Source organism: Octodon degus, unplaced genomic scaffold (genome assembly GCF_000260255.1).
Source record: "Octodon degus isolate 3935 unplaced genomic scaffold, OctDeg1.0 scaffold00043, whole genome shotgun sequence".
NCBI classification, from domain to species: domain Eukaryota; kingdom Metazoa; phylum Chordata; class Mammalia; order Rodentia; family Octodontidae; genus Octodon; species Octodon degus.
Window position 1 is genome coordinate 10,706,172 of NW_004524619.1, and position 14,545 is coordinate 10,720,716.

At 40.9% G+C, this 14,545-nt stretch overlaps 1 protein-coding gene and 1 pseudogene across 17 annotated transcripts in view; both read left to right on the forward strand.

Annotated features, from left to right (window-relative positions):
• Positions 1-14,545, forward strand: part of Pbrm1 (polybromo 1) — a 171,546-nt gene that overhangs the window by 94,901 nt on the left and 62,100 nt on the right. For 14 of the 17 annotated variants that reach the window (XM_023715655.1, XM_023715657.1, XM_023715665.1 and 11 more), the window contains one exon: positions 13,833-14,018. In XM_023715655.1, the coding sequence (XP_023571423.1) occupies positions 13,833-14,018 (186 nt within the window). The remainder of the gene's footprint in view (positions 1-13,832; positions 14,019-14,545) is intronic. The other 3 variants (XM_023715656.1, XM_023715666.1, XM_023715662.1) reach the window with 1 other exon arrangement.
• LOC105742229 lies at positions 4,426-5,047 on the forward strand (annotated as a pseudogene).

Genomic DNA, 14,545 nt, shown 5'->3' on the forward strand with positions numbered 1-14,545 from the left:
TTTTGTTTAGTGCAAGGTGATAGACATGGGTTTAGTTTTAGTCTTTGGCACATGGGAAGCCAGTTTTTCAAGTACCATTTATTAAAGAGGCTATCATTCTTCCAATGAACATGTTAGACTCCATTATGAAAAATAAGGTAGGGGCTGGGGAGATGGCTCAGCAGAATAAGCACTTCCCTGGCAAGCACAAGGGCCTGAGTTCAATCCCCGGTTCTGCAAAAAAAAAAAAAGATAAGGTGGCTGAGTATGTTTATAGTTGTGTCTGCCATCATTTAATCTGTTCTATTATTCCTCAAATCTGTTTTTTGTTGGTTTGTTTTTTGTTGGTTTTTGCCAGTGCCATACTGATTCTATCATAGTAACTTTATAGTATAATTTCAAGTCAGAGATTGTGATGCCTTCTGCCTTGCCTTTGTACCCCAGACTGATTTTGCTATTCTAGGTCTCTTTTGGTTCCAGATGAATTTAAGGAATGTTTTCTCTAGGTCTGTGAAGTATACTAATGGTTTTTTGATTGGGATTGCATCGAATCTGTATAACAGTTTTAGGAGTGTGGCCATTTTCACAATGTTGGTTCTTCTTACCCATGAGCAAGGAATATCTATTTACTGAAATCCTCTTTGATCTCTTTTCAGAGTACTATAATTTTCACTCTATAGATCTTTTATTTCCTTTGTTGGATTCATTCCTAATTCATTCATTTTTTTGAATGCTATTGTTAATAGTGTATTTTCCCTGATTTCTCTTGGAGTTTAGTCTTTGTGTATAGGAATGCTATTGATTTTTAAGTGTTGACTTTGTAGCCAGCTACACTATTAAATTTGGTTAATAAATCTAGAAATCTGTTATGGTTTGTGTCTAGTTGTCCCCCCAAATCCTCATGCGTTCATTGGGACAGGCTTCTAGAGCTTGTGATTAATTCATGATTCAGTGCTGGGATTATGGATGTAAGCACTATACCACCCTGGGGTGGATAGCCTGAATACAAGATAAGGAAGGGAAAGAAGTTTGCTAGCTGCCTCTCCCCTTGCTCTTTGCTGTCTTTACCTCCATGAACTGCTACCCCCTGCCATGTGTCACTCTGCCTTGAAGCCAGCCAAATATGGACTGAAACCTCCACTATCTGTGAGCTAAATACACCTTTCCTTCCTAAATTATGGGTGTTGGGTATTTTGTCCCAGCATTGAGGAAAAAGTAACTGAGACAGAGTCTTATGGTTGAGGTTTTGGGGTCTTTTATGTGAAGTATCATATCATCTGCAAATAATGATAATTGTACTTCTTCCTTTTCTATCTTTGTTCCTTTTATTTCTCTCTCTTGTCTAATTGCTCTGGCTAATGTTTCCAGAACTATATTGAATAGGCAGGGAAGCAATGGACATCCTTATCTTGTTCCTGATTTTAGAGTGAAAATTTTCAGTTTTTTACCTTTTCGTATGTTGTTGGTTGTTGGTTTTCATAGATGGTTTTTATCAGATTGAGGATAGTTGTACTCTATCAAAAGCTTTTTCTGCATCTGTTGAGATGATCATATGATTTTTGTCTTTGGCAGTATGAATATGGTGTGTTACATTTATTGATACTTTTTTTTTTTTTTTGGCGGAACCGGGGATTGAACTCAGGCCCTTGTGCTTGCCAGGGAAGCGCTTATTCCACTGAGCCATCTCCCCGGCCCGATACATGTATATTGAACCATCCCTGCATGTAGAATGAGTCTCACTTGGTCATGATGTATAATCTTGATGATTTGCTGCATTCTGTTTATTAGTATCTTATTGAGAGTATTTGCCTCTGTATTCATTAGGGAAATTGGCCTGTAGTTTTTATCTGGGTCTTTTACTGTCTTGGGTATCAGGGTAATCTTCGTCTCCAGGAATGAGTTAGGGAGAATTATTTCCCTTTCAATTTTACTCAAGGGGGAATTTTGGATGTTTGAGACAAGGTCTCACTATGTAGTTCAGGTTGGCCTTGAATTCACTATGCAGCACAGGTTTGCTCCGAACTCATGCTGATCCCACTACCTCTTGCCTACAGGTAGGAGGCCCTGGTTTCAGTTACCTGCCCACCCTAAAGAATTGAAATTATATTGTTTGTTATCTGAATAAATGTATTGTGAAATTAGGTTGGAAATAAGTGGCAGGCTGGGGACATAGCTTAGTGGCATAAGTGCCTGCCTGTAAATCAGTGACAAATCTGACAATACCCTCACCTCCAAAATTATATAGTATAATTGTAAGTAGTCCATGATCAAAGAAGACATAGAGCAGTTAGTAAAATCTTGCAATGAAAACAATACAGTAAAATTTCAAAGTAGAGCAAATCAACCCCAAAGTAAACAGGAATGAGAAAGTAGTAGAGATTAGAAGACATGAAAGAGAAAACAAACTGCTAATTGTATGCTGGGTTTTACTTGGAATTGCCCTTTTTCTACCTGGTGAAGTTTGTGTATTTGAAATTGTTCAAGGTTAGCCAGTGTTTATCCTCAAAATGTGAAATGCCAGTAAAAGAGATCTTTTTAGGAGAAAAGAGATAATGACATTTTAAAAAGTATTAATCACTGTCTATGATAGATCCTTGATTTCCAGAAAATAGTGTGGGTGACTTAATCTGTGAATAAAAACTATTCAGAGAAAAGCAAGGCTACACATAGAAATAGACTAGGATGGACTGGGAAGATAGCTCAGTAGAATAAATGCTTGCCTGATAAGCGCAGGGTCCTGAGTTCAATCCCCAGTACCACAAAAAAGAAAAAAAAGAAAAAAATAGACTAGGAAATTTTATTCCTTGCTCTGTGGTACATAATTTATGAGCATGGGGACTTTGCTGAATAGAGAAAACAGAGCCCTGCAATGTAGAGCTGCTTTGAACTACCAGAGCATCCTTGTTAATACCTTCTCTTCTACTAACTTAAAGATAGTATTTTCCCACAATGTGACTGGGTGGTGAAAGTAGATAAGTGATTCTTTGCCATAAGTATTTGAAATCATTAGTAGGAATAACTTGAGTAGGAAAAGCCATAGAAGCAATGTACTCTTTAGTCATTTCTGTCAATAAAAAGTCTGCCTTAGGGCAGGCCAGATAGCTCAGCGGATATTAAAGTACCTGCTTAGGCAGATGCCGGGGTCCGAGGTTCAATAACCGGTCTGCCGTGCCAGCTCCACCCCCAGGGTGCACTAAGTGATTGAGACTGGGCATGGTGGTGCATGCCTATAATCCCACCACTTGGGAAGCTGAAAACAGAAGAATCACTACAAGTCTGATCTGTGTAGTGAGACCCTGTAGACACTGCACTAAATACAAAAAAAAAAAAAAAAAAAAATCTGCTTTGGCTGGGGAGATAGCTTGGCAGTCTAAGCACCTGCCTGGCAAGTGCAAAGACCCGGGTTCTGTCCCAAGTACTGCATCCCATGCTGGCCCTACACTGTGCAGGCCACTGAAACCAGGCATGGTGATTTATGCCTGTAATCCTGGCACTGGGGAGATTGAGACAGGAGGATCACTAGGAGTCCAAGCTGCATAGAGAGACTCTACCAAATCTTTGTTTTTGTTTTGTTTTGTTTTGTTTTTTGGCCGGCTCAGCCTGCCATAAGGGCAGGTCTGGTCAGGCAGATAGAAGTGGGGATCAAACCGTGGTATCCTGCACCTGACTGCGTTTGCATGAACAGGCACTTAAACAACCAGGCTAACTGGCAGGCCCCAATAAATCTTAAAAATAATTTTTAAAAGAGTCTGTCTCAAACTATTTCTGATTACTTCACCTATTTCTGATTTCTTTATGAACATTAAAAGATGGAAAAATACTAAAAAGTTGTATTATGGTTGTATGTATCACTTTTTCTATTTTTAGGGAAGGGTCTGCAGGGTGTTCAGGGTCTCACTACTAGATCGGACTCTTGTGATCCACCTGTTTACAGCCTCCCAAGAGCTGGGATTACAGGTGCGAGCCACCATGCCCAGTCTCAATTGCTGTCTCAGTGCACCCCAGGGGTGGGGCTGGCACAGCAGGCCCAGGGATCAGACTCCACGGCCCCTGTGCCTGCTTGCAGGTGATTTAATCAGCTGAACTATTTGACTGTATCACTCTGTTGTTAAGTCATGTGAGGAAGATTATTTACAACAGCCAGCTGAAAATTGAGGGAAAGTAGCTCTCTCACACCTTTAGTACCAGAACCTCAAGCAGGAGAAACTTAACAAAGGAAAAATAGCCTAGAGAACTTTCAGTCAAATATAGCAGATTGTACAGAAATACTCATTGCTTCTTCCCAAAGCATCTCCAGAATGCTAAGGGTGAGGGACTTAAAAAATATATATAAGCACAAATATTCTCCCTGAAAGAAAAGAAAAGAGGGAAGCAGGAAGTGGGTGAGCGGGGAGAGGGCTGGCATCTTTCCGGACGTGGCTTTGGAGCAGGGGTGGTGCCAGGCAGATGGCAGAGAAGTATGACCACCTGGAGGAGCACCTGGAGAAGTTTGTGGAGAACATCCGGCAGCTTGGCATCATCGTCAGCTACTTCCAACCCAGCAACCAGACTGGGCTCAACCAGAAGCTGAACTTCATCGTCACTGGTTTACAGGACATAGATAAGTGCAGACAGCAGCTTCACGACATCACTGTCCCACTAGAAGTGTTTGAGTACATCGATCAAGGTCGGAACCTCCAGTTCTACCCCAAAGAGTACCTGGAGAGGGCTCTAGCCAAAAATGAGCAAGTTAAAGGGAAAATAGACACCATGAAGAAATTTAGAAACCTGTTGATTCAAGAGCTTTCTAAAGTTTTTTCCAGAAGACATGGCGAAGTACTGAAGCATCTGGGGGGAAGGATCACCCACCGTCTTAAGTGCGACACCTCAGATCCTTGTGATGCCCGGGATGGAGCCAATGGGGCCTGTGACTGTCAGCACTAACCCTCCTGTGCCCTTCAGACCCAGTGGGTGGCTGAGCTGGAGGAGGCAAGGAGCTGTGACGTCAGATGGGAGATCCCAGGTCCTTGGGGAGATGGCACATGGAAGTTTCAGAAATACTCAATACAATCGATCAATTGAAAGCTGAAAAAATTCCAAAAAAAAAAAAAGATCAGTGGGAGAGGAAATGGTAGCAATTAAAATATGAACTTGATCGCATGCCACACCACCCTCTGTCCCCTCCCCCTCCCCCTGGGGTACACTGAGGCAGCAGTTGAGACTGGGCATGATGGCACATGCCTGTAATCTCAGCACTTGGGAGGCTGACAACAGGAGAATCACTATGAGTCTAATCTGTGTAGTGAGACCCTGTAGACCCTGTACTAAATATAAATAAATAAAATATAGACTTGGAAAATGGATGGGTAAATTGCTGTAACATGAGATTCAATGCCAGCAATGGATTAGATTTTCAAAAGGCCAATTCCTGTTTCTGATTGGCACAGGGATTAGAACACTGGGTACATGTGAGGCTGAAAATGAGGATTAGTTGAAAACCTAAAAGGAGTTAAGCCACCAGATCACCTCCTCAACCTTTCCTGTGGCTATTACTCCTAAAGTTATGCTCAGGGATACCAACCCACTTATAAGTGTGCACGACGTGATAAAGAAAGGATTTATACTCAGTAGGGAAGCTCCCTGGCTTACCTGGCTATATAGCTCCTCTTGTGCTAGCATCCAGGGCTGTTGGAACCAGAAAGGAGATACTCTCGAGAAATGGACCAGGCAGTAAGGAAAAATTGAAGACTGTAATATCTGGTGGTCACTGGTGAGACATTACCAATCAGCTGCCTCTGTTCATGCACAGAGATCTAATTAACATCACATTCTTAAATAGGTGCAGATTATCTAAATAGGACCAAATATTTAGGAAATTCCCTAGGTACAAGATTTTTTAAAAACAAAATATTTCCTCAAGGGGCTGGGGAGGTGGCTCACTGGAATAAGCACTTCCCTGGCAAGCGCAAGGGTCTGAGTTCAACCCCCAGTTCTGCCCAAAAAAAAAAAAAAAGTATTTGAAAGTAAGATTCTAGTATGCACATTGCTTTCTATATCCTTTCTATATCTTGCGATCCCTGGTACCACCAAAAAAAAAAAAAAAAAAAAGGAATAATAAAAATATGTCTTCAGAGCTATAAGGTACTGCATCCATAAAATGAAAACAGGATGTTATAAACAAGTGAATATTTCCAGAACCAAAAATTTCTTGGAAATTGAAAATATGATGAAAAACTTCCTGAGTAAGAGAAAAACTACAAATTATGATAAAGGTCATAATATCTAGAACATATAAGAAGCTCCTGCAATGTAATAGAAACTGGACAACTCAGTTAAAAAATGGGCCAAGGATTTGAATAGACATTTCTCAAAAGAAATTATGTAGTTGACCAAGAAGTACATGAAAATGAGCTACATAACATTAGAAAAATGCAAATTTTAAAAAATACAAATTAGGGTTGGTGAGATAGCTCAGTGGTCTAAAGACCTACTTAGGCAAGCAAGCAGGGACCTTGATTCAATTCCTAACACCACATGCTGTGCCAGCCCCAATGGACTGAGCCAGCCACAAAAAAATGAAAAGAAAAATGCAAATTAAAACCATGAGATACTACTTAACATATTTTTAGGGTTGTGTTTGTTTGTTTGTTTGCCGAACCAGGAATTGAACTCAGGCCCTGCCATCTCCCCGGCCCATAAATATTGTTTAAAAAGGGGAAAATGAGTATTGGTGAAGATGCAGGGAAATTGGAGCCTCAGAACGTGCTGATAAGAATATAAGGTAACACAGTCTCACAGAAAATAATTTGGTAGTTTCTCAAAAAGCTGAATCACCACATGGTCCACCAGTCCCATTCCTTGTTATATATGCAAAGGAATTAAAAAGAGGTGGAGGCACACACCTGTAATCCTAGCACTCAGGAAGCTGAGGTAAGAGGATGTTGAGTTTGAGGTTACCGTGGGCTACAGAGTGAGCTCAAGGCCAGCCTGAACTGCAGGTTAGACCCTGTCTCAAAAAAAAACCAAAAACCAAAAAACCCAGGAACTCATAGAAGTATTTATATACCCATGTCCATGACAGCATTATTCATAATAGCCAGGCATAAACCACACAACATCTAATGTACCTTTTTAAAACATATAATTCACTGGATTTTGTACCTTAGTAAAGTTTGTTTTTTTAAATGGTAAAAAACATAAGAGAGCTCATAGAAGACCAGCCAGATAGCTGAGTGGACTAAAGCGCCTGCTTTGTCAGAGCTCAGCAGCTGGGGTTCAATACTAAGCCAGGGATTGAGACTGGATGTGGTGACGAGCGCCTCTAATCCCAGCATTTAGGAGGATGAACACAGACAAATCACTACAAGTCTGATCTATGTAGTGAGACTTTGTAGACTATATACTAAATACAAAAAAAAAAAAAAAAAAAGAGAGAGAGGGAGGGCTCATAGAGCATCCTGGGTCCTTATGGTGACCCAGGAAGTTTATATTTGTAATCCTATGGAAAAGTTACTAGAATTCTAGTGAGTTAATTCCATTCTACCACTTCATTGCAACCCATGGCGAGAATAAAGACACTGAGGCATATTTGTAATTGTGGGGAGCCAAGAGGTCCTAAGTCCAGCCATGATGATGCCTATCTGGAACAAAGACCTTGACTCAGGGCTGAACCTGGGTTTTATTCACGAGGAAAAGAGTGGCTTGAGGATGAATGAGAGAAAGTGGATGAGTGCCCTTAGTCTAGGTAAGAGGCCCAAATCACTTCTGCAATATGCAGAGAGAAGGATATACAAAAAGAATGATCTGCATAACAGTTGAAATAGTGTCTAATGTTCCGAGGTCCATACTTCAGCTCTGATAGGTAATCCTTCAAACCTGAAGAGGTCATAGCTTCTCAGCCAAGTGTGGCTCACACAAGGCAATGACTAGGGTGTGGGAAAACACTGCCTGTCTTTCTCAAAGGCTACCATCAGCACCTCTGGACCAATATGCATTGCTTAAAGCCAGTTGGAATGATAAGGAAAAGTCCTAGGCAGCTGTGTACATACTAGTATGTGGAAATAGGGACAGGCTGAGCCAAAGTGGAGACGTTTGGTACTCCTTCAAGGAGTCACCCAGGCGGTGCCCTACTAAGCTGTTTTCAAAATATCATTATACTACAAAGAAAACATTCAGAGAAAAATTACAGTATGAAATAGAGAACTACCAGGAACTAGAATGAGTAAAAGAAAAAATGAGGCAGCTAAAAAAAGCATCCCAGGGCTGGAGAGATGGCTTAGTAGAATAAGTGCTTGCCTGGCAAGTACAAAGGTAAGAGGCCCAAATCACTGAGTTCAATCCCTGGTTTTGCCCCCCCCAAAAAAAGCATCCCAAGTAGTCATGGTAGAACATGCTTATAATCGCAGTGCTCAGAAGCCAGCCTGCTCTACATTGCAAGACCCTGTCTCAACCATAAATAAATGTATGTGTGTATGTAAATAAATAAGCAACCTAGGAGGCTCACAATCCAATTACTTTAGGACACAAGTCTAATAAGCTTTCTGCCACTATATAAAGATTCCTTGGGACCAGGGAGATAGCTCAGTAGAATGAGCACCTGCCTGGCAAGCACAAGGGCTTGAGTTCAATCCCTGGTTCCACCCAAAAAAAAGATTCCTTTCTTCAGTTTTCAAATACAGGTTCATAATTGTATTTTGAGCCTTCATTCAGCTGCTGAGTCATTAATGTCCATTTTTTTTCCCTCAATCTGTTCAAGACAATATAGACTCTTTCTGTCATGTTTTCCAAAATTTTTCCAGTCTCATCACTGGAATTCCATCATCACTTTTTTATTTTTAATATATTTGGTACAGGGTCTCTCTACGCAGCTCAGACTCATAGTGATCCTCCTGTTTTCAGCCTCCCCAGCCCCGGGATTGCAGGTGGCTTAGCGTGCCCCAAGGGCAGGGCCAGCATGGAATGTGGTGCCAGGTATCAAATCCTGTCCCCATCCCTTCGCTTACCTGAGCAGGCAATTAGACCACTGAGCTATCTCACTGGCCCTCTTCCATATATTTTAAATTGTGATTATAGCAATGCCTTTCTAGTAGGCACCTCAATCTCATCCATACATCATCAGTTCAGAAGTCCCATCTAAATGTCACTGTCCAGACTGGCCAGATAGCTCAGTTGATAGCTCAGTGGATTAAAGCACCTACTTAGACAGACGCAGTGGGGGGGGGGTTTGATCACTGGCCTGTGGTGCCAGCCCCACTCCTAGTGCACTGAGTGGGTGAATGAGACCCAGCGTGGTGGCGCACACCTGTGATCCTAGCAGTTGGGAGGCTGAAACATGAGGAGTCTGATCTATGTAGTGAGACCCTATAGACCCTGTACTAAATACAAAAAATTAAAAAAAAAAAAATCTTACCATCTATGTTAGACATGGTGAGGGCTGGCAAGATAGCTCAGCAAACTAAGCACCTGCTTAGGCAGGTGCAGGGGCCAGGGTTCGATCCCCAACACTACATGGCCTTGCCTGCCCCGCCCCCAGGCGTGCTAAGCCATGGAGACTGGGAGTGGTGGTGCACACCTGTAATCCCAGCACTGGGGAGGCTGAAAGCAGGATCACTATGAGTCTGAGCTGCATAGTGAGACCCTGTACCACATACATACATATATGCATACATACATACATACATACATACATTAGACATGGTCAGCCTGTAGTCCATAGGCTACATACAGGCTCTGGTTATGTAGTGTCTTGGTTACTTTTCATATTGCTTAGACAAAATACCTCACTCCCAAAGTTACAGGAGGAAAGGTTTATTTAAAGCTTACAGTTTATAGTTGGCTAGTTTTAAGGTAGCATTGCATGGCAGAGGGAAATCGGCAGAGAAAAATAGTCCAGGGCAAGTAGGCAAGAACAAAATACCCCTCTTTTTGTCCCTTTTATTTAGCCTCCCTGCCCCATGGTGTGTGTGGCACTCACACCCTTAAGCCTAGCCAGAACTATGCCAAACCAATCAGTGGACTGAAGAAGTAACATACTGTTGATCCCAGCACTACACACTCTGAAAAGCCCTTCTGTGGCTGCAGGAAGCTTTGGAGGAAATAAATAGACACAAGCCATAACAACTAGTAATGCTACCCCATAGGATTATAAATTTTTAGTGATATGTGATTTTTAAAGGTTTTTCTTTTGCCTTGCTTGTGTTGTGTTCAAGTGGACTGCGTTGGTGAACAGAACTTATGTAGCACCTGGTACAATGCAGTGCTTATGTTTCCTCATGTGCTCTGTGCACAAAGTTGAATTGAAACTTTAGTATATTAGACATTACATGTGTTTGTATGATTTGGTAAGTGTAGTGGATTTCTAACACCCAGCTGAACTGAACTAGTGTGGTGCTGGGTTTGGGAGGCCCACCTGAGGATTGTTGCCAGCAGCTTCAGAGGCAGAACTGGGCCAGAGAGATAGCTCAATAGAATAAGCATTTGCCTGTCAAGTGCAAGGTCCTGAGTTCAATCCCAAAAAAAAAAAAAAAAAAAAGGCAGAACTGAGAAGCTGTTGGAACACTGTTAGTGATGCTGTTTGGAGAAGCTGGTTATGTAGTGTCTTGGTTACCATGCTGTTGGTTCTCCTGAGCTGTTGTGCTGGGTAACCTTGCCATGTTGGCTTCCCTGATGAATTTGGCTGTTCTTGTTGGAGAAGGAGCTCAGGACCTTCATTGTCTTGAGAATGGCTACAGTTCCTTTTGAAAGAGCTCTGGTCCTCATCTTGAGCATCACTTCCAGGCTCTGGAGGGGAAGGTAGTTCACTACTCACCCTCATGGAAAAGCTTGTCATGTTGGCTTTCCTGATGGAGCTCTGCATCACTGGAAGAGCTCAGGACCCTCACTGTTATTCAGGATGGCTGTCATACCTTTGGGGGAGCTCTGGTGCTTATCTTAAGTATTGTTTCCTGGCTCCAGTTCAGATCCATCAGCCAGCTAACAGATCCTTCATCCTGCCGGCCTAGACTTTCTGCTTCCATCACTAATCTTTGGAGTTTTCCAGCACAGATCAGTGAGGCAGGCCTACATCCATTTGTTGTGAGCTCTAGACCTCCATTTGGACTTGTGGGAGGCATTGTTACGAGTTCTAGGTCTTTAATTGGACTCATGTAGGACTTTAGGATCTAGACCCTCAGCTGGATTCTTTGGTCATTAGTGTGTGGACAGATTACCTGCATTTCTTGTATGTGATTCTTTGTGTGTCCTTATAAAATAATATTATAAAATGTGTCCTGTATTATATTGCTCCCTTTGCAAAAACCCCAAAGTATGATGGTGAGTAAAGCAGTGATTACCAATAAGTATTTCAGCCTATCTATACATGTGTGCCTCTGAACATCAGCATCTATTTTTATAGAGCAGACATATAAGCCTCTTTCTTTAACTGTTAAACTTGGCTTTGGGTTGCTTTATAAAAGAATTAGCTTTTTTAAAAAATATATATATTTAGTACAGGGTCTACAGGGTCTCACTATGCAGATCAGACTCCTACTGATCTCGTGTTTTCAGCCTCCCAAGCGCTGGGATTAGAAATGTTCATCACCACGCCCAGTCTCAGTTGCAGTCTCAGCACACCCTGGAGGGCAGGGCTGGCACAATAAACTGGGGAAGAATTATATTTGTTAACTATATTATGCATTTTATATGTGACCTAGATTAATTCCTCTTCACTCATTGCAGTCTAGGCCAGCCAAAAGGTTGGACACCTGTATTCTAAATCCTCTAATCTAGATATATGGGTAAGGCCCTGGGCACAGCCCATTCTGACTGATATACTGTTAATCTATCAACCAGTAAAATGCAAAGAAAATAGGCTGTCTGCTCTTAAAATACAGTGAGCAATGCATAGAATAACAGAGTAGGTATTACTGTTCAAAAAGAGAGACTGAAAAAAAATAAAAAATAAAAAAATAAAAGAGAGAGACTGAACTGTTTTCATTCTGAGCAATGAAATCAACCTGAACAGACTCCTTTGGGTTTCTGGATCTAGGAACTGTCTTCCATGGCTTAATACTTTGCCCTTAGAGTCAACTTAATTCATGAAAGGTATTTCAACTGAGTTATATTATTACCTTGTTTCTTTTCTCTAGAAGCTACGGCGAAACACAAGCTTTTTAAATTTTGTAGACTGTCTGCCCCTTTGAGTCCAGTTGACTGTTTCTTACAGTATGAAATGCTTGAGAACCTGGTAAATCTGCTTTGTATGTTGCCGAGATTTACTAGAATAGTCAGTTACTAAATAACATTTTCTACCAAAGTTGACAAAAATTGTTCTAAACGATGAAGAACTTGAAGTGATATAACCTTTTAGAGAATAATTTGAGTAGCTATTTATAAAACATTTACAATGCTTATTCTCAGCCATTCTATTTATGAGAGGTTATCCTAATGAAGTAACCAAAGATGTTAGCAAAGCATTATACCAAAAAAACCCCAAAAGACATAACTGGACATGATGGTGCATACCTGTGATCTTAGCAGTCTGGGAGGCCGATGTTGAAGGAACCCTGCAAGGTCCAGTCCAGCCTGGACAAAATAAAGTGTAAAAAGGATCTAGGATGAAGCTCACTACAAAGTTCTGTGTGTTCAGTCCTCAGTACCACAGAAAGAGGGAAAAGAAGGAAAACTATGGTATGTGTAAATGAGAGCCTATTCTAAAAACAGCTAAGAGGACTATTTAACAAAAATAAAAGTCTTGTTGAAAAATATGTCAGAGGCCAGGGAGATGGTTCAGTGAAATAAGCACTTCGTAGGCAAGTTCAATCCGCGGTTCCAAAAGAACAAGAAAAACAGTTACCTCAGGGAAAATGTTCATCATTATTAAGTATATGGTTTATAGTCCATTGATAGTCATACTTACAGAAACAGAATGGAGATGATACCATCACTTTTTATCTAGGATTACATAATTTATACTTCACTTACTTTCTCTTTGCCTTTCTGAACTAAAAGTGAATATATGAGCATATATTGTAAAATGATTATTTTTATTCTATAGAATCTTTTTATATTAAATTAATGGCAACTGATTATAATTTATACAGTTTTAGGGCTGGCCAGATAGCTCAGCGAACTAAAGCACCTACTTAGGCAGAGCACAGTGGCGGGGGTTCAATCCCTGGTTTGCCATGCCAGCCCCACCCCTGGGATGCGCTGAGATGGCGATTGAGACTGGGCATGGTGGCGCACACCTGTAATCTCAGGCTTTGGGAGGCTGAAAACAGGAGGATCACTATGAGTCCAATCTACATAGTGAGACCCTGAACACCCTGTAGACCCTGTACCAAATACATAATTTAAAAAATAAATTAATAATAATTTATATAGTTCTGAGGCCAATTGTGGCAGTTCATGTCTATAGCTAGCTACTTGGGAGACTGAGGCAAGAGAATCATGTGAGACTGCAAGTTCAACCAGCCTCAACAGCATAGATTTCATCTCAAAACAAATGAAAAGGCAATTTTGAGTAGAAACTAGTAAGAATGTCAAGAGTGTACTGTTTTGGGCCAGTGAGATAGCTCAGCAGACATAAGCACCTGCTTTGGCAAGCATGGGGACCAGGGTTCAATCCCCAGTCCCTCATGCTATGCAAAATGAGTCTGGCATGAGGGTGCACACCTATAATCCCAGCTCTGGGGAGGCTGAAAACAGGATCATTATGAGTCTGAGCTGCATAGTGAGACCCTGTACCAAATACATAAATGAAAAGAGTGTACTGTTTTTTCTGACTCCATCATTTGAGTGTCACAAAAAGAATTAAATGTATTAATATGTGATGTTTGACTCTTACAGCTGATTCAATATTGCTAGTGTATACTTTTTTCTTTCTTTAACCCAAGAAGCTGAAAAGAGTGAAGATTCTTCATGTGCTACAACTCTGTCAGGCTTACATCGCACATATAGCCAAGATTGCAGCTTTAAGAACAGCATGTACCATGTTGGAGATTATGTCTATGTAGAACCTGCAGAAGCCAATCTACAACCACACATAGTCTGTATTGAGAGGCTGTGGGAAGATTCAGCTGGTAAGTTTGTTTTAAATCTAAAGGCACATTGATAAGATGTTTTACATGCTCCCCAAGGAAGAAAAGTTCAGCTGAGATATTTTTTGCTAACAGTAGTTTAGCTATTGTATCAATAAATAAAATTGTTCAATGTACTAACAAATATAATTAAGCAATGACAGTATGAAAGACACAGATCTTGCAGTGTTGGCCTGTGTCAGAATTGAGTCAGAATTACAGTTTCTTAAAATTACTTTGGACTCATTTATTCATCTGATACCTATTAAAAAGACACTCTATGGAAGATGACACAGATTTAGAACACAGAGCTCATGTTTTCCTCAGGATAACCACTCCAGTAGTGATCAGAACTAAAAAAGAAGTTATTATGGAGAAACGTGTGTTTTCTCTTAGAATTTATTATCAAAAACAAAAAAAAAAAAAACTTGTTTTTAAAAAAATGCCTCTGAGACATGGAGAATAAATAGAAATTCATACAGCCACATGCAGGCTGTTAGAAATATGGTCTAGCCAACCCAGTTCTTTTT